Below are 8,972 nucleotides of genomic sequence, written 5' to 3'. Positions count from 1 at the left end.
AAACGTCTACCCTTTTCTATCCTACAGCACTCTACAGCCTTTGACATTTAACACATTTTAACCGAATCCTAAACTCATGTCTACCCTTTTCGCTACAATACTTTAGCATAGTGCTCTATGACCTTTGATATCTAGCACATTGATTTCTTCTAACCATTAACTAGTAATCTTTCAAGTACCCCATCATCACTTATTAATATTCTGCAGCCTTATTGTCCACCTCTCCACAGTATTACCTCTGTCAACACTACTCCCTTTTCCACACATCCCAATCCTTCTATTGCCCCCACCTCTACAAACATCTTGTGAATACAGTCAACTCTGTCTATCTCGATTCTGTGGGGATTGGACTTATAAAATCGACATAGACAGAACATCCACATAGACAGAGGCAAGCTTAGGAGTTGTGTCAGCAATTACTGGATGAAGTGATCAATGAATAACCATAACAGCTACATTGATTAGATGATATTTATATATTCAAGGCTTTATTTACATTGAATTGACACACAATATAGTGATCTAGAACTTATAAAAGAAATTAGGAGTTGTTACAATTTTTTTTGGATTACCTGAATACTTTAAAACATAATTGCGGCAATATTGCGGTGATAATGTCACTTGTGTGTGAAAAAGTCAGCTATTCTTTTCTGTTTCTTATTGTTCATGGACTTGACTCTTGTTCTTCTGGCTATTCTCTGGATGTGTTGGAACTCATCAGGTATGTCTGGATAGGTTTCCAGGAACAGCTGGATGTCCTCAAGATGTGAAAAGATGGTTTCACAACTTGGTGGCTGGGGTTGGAGGGTGATGTCCAGGTCCTCCTCGTCCTCCTGGATGTCCCGAGGTCCAATGTGCTTGGACATCACATTTTCAAAGATGTCCTCAGTTTCCGCAGTCACCGCTGTCAGGTCCTGGCCAGCACTGAGGTAGTCATCCAGTGTGCCTTCTACTTCCATGTACTGGCTGGCTTGCTTGAATAAGCTGGCAAGTGGAATGTCATCCTCATCCACTGCCATCTGAGATAGGGGAATGTCATCCTTGGGGTCATCCTGGGGCACGAACTTTGCTTTTTAGAAGCAGTTCACAATAGTCTGGGGGTGACAGATGCCCAGGCAAGCTTTAACATTCTCAAGGCCTGCAGCACATTGATGTTTGGGAGTGGGGTGGTGGTATCAGCAGAGTCCATTGCCTTGATCACTCTCAGCAACAACTCCTCTCTGTAGTACATCTTTAGATTTTGGATGATGCCAAGGTCAAGTGGTTGGGTTTTGCTGATGGTGTTGGGTGGAAGGAAGAACAGGGTGATGTTGGTGAGGCCTGGAACTTGACCTGGGTGGGCTGGACAGTTGTCTAGGACGAGGGCCACCTTGTCCTCCCTCTTGAACCTCCTGTCCAATTTCTTGGACCACTGAGTGAAGAGGTTGGAGGTCATCCAGGCCTTGTTGTTGGCATAGTAATCCAGTGGGATGTTTTTTCACATTTTTGAAGCATCTGGGTTTCCACACCCTACCCACTACCAGGAGCTCTACCTTATCTGAACCATCCATATTGGTGCAGGCCTTGGGTCTCTTACCCCCATGACAGGTGTCCTCCTTCATGACCAAGGACTTGTTGGGCAGCAGCCTGTAGAACAGGGCACTTTCATCACAATTGTAGATGTGGGAGGGGGGATACTGCTTCAAATTTTCAGGCAATGTTGTTGTCTGCCAGTTGTCAACCACCCCCAGGTCCACTGCTGCTGCTGCCCCACTGATGACTTTGGATGAGATGTTATATCTTGCCTTCCAAGATGTGAGCCACCCTGCACTGAATGACATGCCTGTGATCCCCATCCTATCAGCTATCTCATGTGCTTTTTGTTGTAGAATGGGCCCAGTGATTGGTAGATTTTTAGCCCTTTTGTCCAAGAACCACCTGTGAAGCTGCTCATCTAAGGGTGCATGCTTAACCCCCGTTTTTTTCTGCACTGACCCCCTCAAAGTCGGCCTTGATTGTGTCCATGTTTTTTTAAGCAACCAGACAGGGTATTGGGGGCACATCAAATTCCTTTGCCACATCTTAAATTTTTTTGTCTCTCTTTTCAACAGCTAGAATGGCTGAGTGCATAATATTTAAAGTTTTGCATTCTAATTTTCTTTTCACAGGAGTTCCCCTGAACAAAGCCCTTGCAGTAAGTGTTGGGGGTCCTTGGGGTGACAGGGGTGGAAGGTATCCCGGGGGTAATGGTACCAGAGGTTGTGGGTGGGAGTGGGGAGTCCATATATATATATATATATATATATATATATATATATATATATATATATATATTATATATATATATATATATATAATTTTTTTTTTTTTTTTTTTTTTTTTTTTTTTTTTTTTTTTTTTTTTTTTTTTTTTCTTAGCTGGAAAAATAAAAATCTGGTGGCTTAACCAGCACAATATGACTTTACAATGTAAAAAGGCCATAACAAATCGGTCACATTACGAATCAACCAGTTCAATTCAATGTGTGCTGTATACGGCCCAGTCAAAACGCCATGCGTTTCCATACATTTCAACGAGAGAGCTGTCTAAGGGGAAAATCTTCGCACTGGCTGGCCCTTAGAACGTATCTATCCATGCGAATCGTGGTCTAAGCCTGTATACACACGCTTGATTGTACTTTACTCTGTGAAAAGGCCATAACAATTCGGTCTACATTACGAATCACCCAGCACAATATGACTTTACAATGGAAAAAGCACTCACCTTGCAATTTGACCAAGATAAATATTACTAATCAAATAAAATCCTACAATGTACTGAGCAAAGTGTCTAGCTAGTAGTCAATAACTGAGTAAGCAAATCTTTATGAATAATTTTGGTGATATGACAAGTGGCAGCTCGGCCTCATATTTATATGAAATTGTACATCACCTCAACATTAACTCGCGCAAACACCTTTTTTTTTGGGGGGGACTTCAACACAATCTGTGAGTAAATATAAACAAAAGGGGAAAATTCCATGGAAAACTCCAGCCCTTTGGTGTGTGTCTTCATTCACAGTTTTCAATAAATCGCTTATAGCGTAACTACTTGCCTCGCGACCGTACGGTTTTCGTTCTATTGTCAGATTACCAAGTCGTTTCAATTGGAGTCAATAAACCATGTTTAGCATGCCTCCGCGCGATGGTATAGTAAAAATAGAAAATCAGCTTCAGAGAGCCAAACAAACACAAATTTATTTTTTTTTCCTTTGTCTACTTAGTAATCTATTCATCAACCAATCTGTCACCCTTTTGTGTTCGGGTTTATCTATCAATTTAGTAATGAGGAAGTTCACCCTTTTGTGTGACATAATTATTGTTAGAGACAAGGATGAGTTTCACACTTCTTTGTTCCAGCCTGATTTGTCAATGACATTCATTAATTAATAACGTATAGCGTAACAACGTGGTCCACTAGAATCACAGGTGAGTACAACTTTCACTGATAAATAAGGCGAAACAGAGAAAGTGTGAACCCAACCTATGTCTAGCATCAATTCAAATTCCATTGGCTTACACTTTGACCAATCAAAATGAGGTAAGTTCGCAGCATGTTCGCGGCAATTTCGCAAAAAGTCTAGATAGACAGAGTTGAGGACAATGCTTGGGACCAGAAAATCGAATCCAGATAGACAGAAAATCCACATAGACACAGTGACATAGACAGAGTCTTTTACCATTGGAGTCAATGGGGAAAAGTTGAGACCAGCAAAATTAGATCAAATAAAAAATACAAAAAATCCACATAGACAGAGTCGAGATAGACAGATTCGACTGTACTCTGTTTAGCCCAGCCAAATGGGATCGATTTTTCGTGATTCCCTCCACATCACTGTTTCCAAAAACAATTAGGCAAAGTTTCTTTCCGCAGCCGCCCCGATCGTTCCTGCCTTTTCCAGTTACATCCGAATCCCAAACTATAGCATTATCAACCCTAACTGGCTTTACTGGCAAACCCATTCTTGCCCAGCCTCATCCCTCTCTCAGTACATGTACATGTGCCAGTTGTGGTGGATCCCATAATCATTTTATAGGGGCTCCCCAACATACAAGTCTGAGTGAGGTGGCAACTCTCAGAGGTAAACTTTATACGAGACCAGGCAGGAAGCACATAGACGAGGTTTTTCTCTTACTACCTACTCCAGTGCTGCACTTCACTCCACCCCTCCCCCTTCCTCCCAAGATGTTTCTACATCCCCCTGTTTCTATTTCTCCTCCATCTCACATCTCCATTTCGTCTCCCCCTCCCAGTCAAATTCTTTTGCAATTCTAAATCCAGACACCTCAGTCTCTACCACTGTTCTGACACCTATCCCTCTCCCTTCTCTCTTTACCTGCACCAGACAAATGTTCCACTCCGTCTTCTACCACACCCTCTCCTCCACCTACCTCTTCCTCTAACCCTTAGACGCCTAATTCGTCACAAGAAAACCTTTGTTTCTCAGACCTCCCCAACGAAATCCACTACAGAAACTCTCGAAGACATTCAAAACTATCCAATCATGACCCAAGATAACATGCCTACACCTCAACTATTCTCCAATCTCTCTGCTCTCATTCCTCAAAGTAACTGCTAACATCCATCCTCCTATTTATGTCCCCTACATCCCTTCCTCCCACTCCCTCCCAATACATCCCATTCCCTCCTGCTTCATCTGTATTAACACTAGTGAACCCCCTTTCCCTGGACTCTCTCCCTCCTGACATTTCCCATGAAACTGAGATCAAAACCTCTGTCATAACAACCTCCTTTCCCTGGATTCTCTCCCTCCTGACATTTCCCATGAAACTGGGATCTTAAAACTTTTCTCCATTGCTGCAATCACCCTTGTTAATCCCTACATTAGCCCATTTACTCACCCTCTCTATCCTCACCCCCCCTTTGCCAATTTCATTGTCATAGTATCCTGAACTGCTATGTAAGTTTTGACATGTATAACATTCAATCATCAACCCCACCTCTTTAGCCTTTTCACTACTATTCCCTTCTATAGTGCTATATGACCTTTGATGTCAAGCACACTTATTTTGCTCTGTAATCATTAACCCCTCCCCCCTGCACTCCTCACTATATATATGTGTGTATGTGTGGATATACATATATATATGTGTGTATATATATATATATATATATATATATATATATATATATATATATGTATGTATTGATATCTTTTGAAATTGATTTATGAATATAACCTCGATATTAGCAAATGTAAACATTAAAGTTTTAAACATTCAAAGAGTCTGAGAAAACGGTAGATTTATATGTCCATTGTAATATGCACAGTGTAAACATAAATGATCGATAACACTAACAGGCAGTTCGAAGGTATCCCTAAGGACACCAGAAGCAGACACCCCTCTCTTTCCACTTCCCCAACCCAGGTTCCTTACCTTAGGGGTCTCATGGCCCCAACAAGCCTTTTGGTCCCTTAGGTATGTGGCATTTTGCCACTAAGGTCTAGTCATCACTGTACTTAGATGATTTAGCCATCTTTGCCTCCGACTCTTACAGACTCTCATGTATCCTGGGGACCGGAAAAGAGTCCTCCATCTCCATATTACCCTAATCCTCTCCACCCTTGATTATGACATATATTCTTCTGCCTCTACCTCTCTTCTTACTCACCTTGACACAATCCACCATTGCTGTGTCCGTTTAGCCCTAGGCGCCTTTCGATCCTCTTCAGTTGAGAGCCAATATACCGAATTAGGCTTACCATCCCTTTCTCGACGTCATGCCCTTTTGTCTCTAAGATGCTATGCTCGTTTTCACCAAATTTCTCTCTCCAAACTAACCGTCCCTCAATCACTTCTTTACACCTTCTCTTCCTTTCCACGTTTACTTACCTCTTTTCCTGTTCGTATGGATGATATGCTCTTCAGTCACTCACTCCATCCCTTCCTCTTTCTGCACAATATTTACCTCCCTGGCTAATACCTTCCTCTTATATTTACTCTTCTATTTTCCCTGATCCACCCAAATCAAACATCCCACCTGTCCCCACACATTTTCTTTCACATATCTGTAATCACTTCTCCAGAACCCATGTCCATACAGACGGCTCCAAATCCTTTTCGGGTACTGGTTTCGCTTGCCTGACCTCACTGGCAAACCTATTCCTGCCTAGCCTCACTCTTCTCATAATACTTGTGTCGGAACTGTTTCCATCCCCACGGTTGATTTTTCTGTCTATGACAGAGAATGGCCAGACTGTGAAAACCTGTTTGCCTGCCTTGTTGACTATGATGCAGTGTCATTACAGATCTACACTATTATCTCCAGAGGCCGCCGAAGGTCCTTCACCAATAATGCCAAAATTAGATTCCTTAGGCATGACCTACCCAATGATGTTAATATAGGCAAGTCCTTCCCAGTCCGGCCATATCGACCCCTCCCTCGTCAGTGTCAGATATATTGGCGCTTTGACCATCTTGCATAACATTGTCACTCCACAGTCCACTGCCCATTACCATGACCATTCAAACTGTCCTGTGCAGTCACACATGTCAGTTGTGGTGGCTCCCATAATGTATGTTATAGGGGTTGCCGTGCTTGCATGTACGGGTCCAAGGTGACAGTCCTCAGATTCAAATCTGACCTCACATTATGCAGACGTAGACAGGCAGCACGCTAATGAGGGTTCTCTTTTGTTCCGCACTCCAGTTCAGTTCTTTGCTCTGCCCCTCCCCCTTGTTCCTAAAATGTTTCTACAGTTCCCCCAGTGTCCCTTTCTCTCACTCCTTACATTCCCATATCAAAGCCCTCTCTCTCCCACTCAAATTCTTTTGCCATTCTAAATCCAGACACGCCAATCTCTACAGAAGGAATAGGTACCGAACCTATTCCTTCCCCCCTGACTCTACCCATCACATCAGACATTCTAAAATTCCACCTCATCTCCTACCGCATCTTCCCTACACCTGCCTCTTCCTCTGCCCCTCAGATGTTTATCCCCACCAACCAATTACCTTTCTTTTTGTCTTATCATGACAAAAAAAACCCATCCCTCATCCACCCTCTCAATCTCCCATTCACTCTACAGAAAAAATGATTAGCACATTTGGTTCCCAAACCTGGATAGCACGGCACCCTGGGGTGCCTTGGGCAGGACCTAGGGGAACAATATTCCAAAGTAAAATGAAATCAGTGGTACATTAAAATTACTCTCATTCTTATAGTGAGTTTAATGTATATCATCTGGGCATGTAATCTATGTTTTGTGCCTGTTGTCTGTGGATCAAGTGGGGATGTTCTTTGTTGTAAAAGTGAGGATGGGGTTAAAGAAAAAGGTTTTGCAGATAGGACTATGAGGTCAGGTTTGTGGCGGACGCCACAATCACTTAACTAGGCACCAGCACAGCCTCGCGTAGTTTCCCTCCGTACCGAGTCATCCGCCACAATCACCTCCCTCTGCACTGGCACAGCCTCGCTTGGCTGACCCTATATCTCCCAGATTGTATTTATACCGCATGCTTGCCAAAGATTAGTATATGGGTGCCTCTTCCTCCAGGCAGCCATGTCTGGGGACAGAGCAAAAGATAACAGACTTCCCGACCTCCTAAGAGGAAAGAAACCCCTCCACAGCCAACACCGGATATCTCAACAAAAAGGAGTTTCCCACCATCACTAAAGTGCAGAAGAACCACAGGAACAAAGGTTCAAAGAACACTGCAAAAGCCTCCCCTACAGACGATAATCACCTCTTTGATGAGGAAGATATGACTCTCCTGTTGACTGCTGTAGTCACTGCAGTAGCAACAGCTTTGGAGAAGTCCAGTGAGGAGGCGGAGAAGGCATTCACGGTCGCCATGACGGCAATGACCCAGACTGTCGCAGTCCTGAAAGGGAGGAAGCTGAACAGAGCCAAAGCAGCCCCACCCTCACCCCAGGACGAGACTCCCCTCCCCAACCCAACCCTGGCCACGCACAGATGCACAGATAAAGACTGAAGTGAGAAAAGCCAAATTCACAAAAGTCAGAGCTACCAAAGGCTCTCCACCTCCCAGTGGACCCACGGTTAGCCTGACAACAGACGAAGATCCCTCAACCTGCGAGGACTTCACAATATAGTTGTCATACTCCGACTCTGAAGCCGAATATAAAGACGTCTCTGATGTTACTATCACCAAGTAACATCATGACACACAATCTAAGCATACTACAGTGGAACATCTATGGCTTCAATACAAAGAATGCAATTGCGCGATCAAGGAACAATGACGTTGTCATGCTCCAGGAGACATTAATAGAGGGGACTGTTCGCTTCTCAGGATATCATGTCTTCATGCTGCCAAGCATAGCTGGCAAAAGAGGCTTGATCACCTTGATCAGAGCAACAATCCCTTGCTCCGCAATAGCTGATGCACGCACTGTGGAGACGTTGTTGAATCTCTTGCTGTTGAGATTCACCTGACTGGAGGCCGCCTCAAGCTGTACAATGTGTACAGCCGGCCAGGCTGTAGGAGCTTAGACATCAGCCAGGTCTGTGCTACTGCAGCACAAGACCGAGTGATCATAGGGGGAGACTTCAATGCACACACCCCATCCTGGCTCCCTGCAGGGCACCAGATGCGGCAGGCCATCACATAGCCAACGTGCTTGAGACTTTCCCCGAGATCGCTCTTCTCAACAGCCAAGAGCGAACACATTTCAGAGGAGGGGTCCTAGACCTTATCCTGGCCACTGTGGCTCTGGTGGAGAGAATTAGATGGTGTGTCGATGAGACTGTCACAAGTGACCATTATGGCACTGTTACTACCCTCATGGATGCTGACCCAGCCCAAATGCCACAACCAAATCCAAGATGGAAAAGAGACAAGGCCAACTGGCAAGCCTTTCAGGATGCCTTGGCCCACTGTCTTAGAAGCAATGACCCCCACAGAGTGAAAACGTGGAAGTACTTGAAGCCAGACTTGTCAGTGCCATAAATCAAGCAGCCTCACAGA

General features: G+C 44.0%; 1 protein-coding gene across 1 annotated transcript; it reads right to left on the bottom strand.

Moving 5' to 3' along the window:
- Nucleotides 1-617: 617 nt before the first annotated feature.
- On the bottom strand, nucleotides 618-2,060 carry LOC119572546 (tigger transposable element-derived protein 6-like). The gene is made up of 3 exons (XM_037919650.1): nucleotides 1,533-2,060; nucleotides 1,148-1,441; nucleotides 618-1,052 (listed from the first exon to the last, which is right to left on the bottom strand). Exons 1-3 carry the CDS (start codon nucleotides 2,058-2,060, stop codon nucleotides 618-620), a joined length of 1,257 nt encoding a protein of 418 aa, XP_037775578.1.
- Nucleotides 2,061-8,972: the final 6,912 nt, after the last annotated feature.

Source organism: Penaeus monodon, chromosome 4 (assembly GCF_015228065.2).
Source record: "Penaeus monodon isolate SGIC_2016 chromosome 4, NSTDA_Pmon_1, whole genome shotgun sequence".
Lineage (NCBI taxonomy): Eukaryota > Metazoa > Arthropoda > Malacostraca > Decapoda > Penaeidae > Penaeus > Penaeus monodon.
This window is presented reverse-complemented; position numbering and strand designations above follow the sequence as displayed.

Excerpts from the sequence above, each read along its gene's own strand:
- LOC119572546 (XM_037919650.1), bottom strand. The coding sequence starts at position 2,060 with ATGTGGCAAAGGAATTTGATGTGCCCCCAATACCCTGTCTGGTTGCTT. Across the intron at positions 1,442-1,532 it reads ATATGGATGGTTCAGATAAG|GCCTGGATGACCTCCAACCT; the intron begins GTAGAGCTCCTG and ends GCCAACAACAAG. Across the intron at positions 1,053-1,147 it reads CCCCACTCCCAAACATCAAT|GATGACCCCAAGGATGACAT; the intron begins GTGCTGCAGGCC and ends TTCGTGCCCCAG.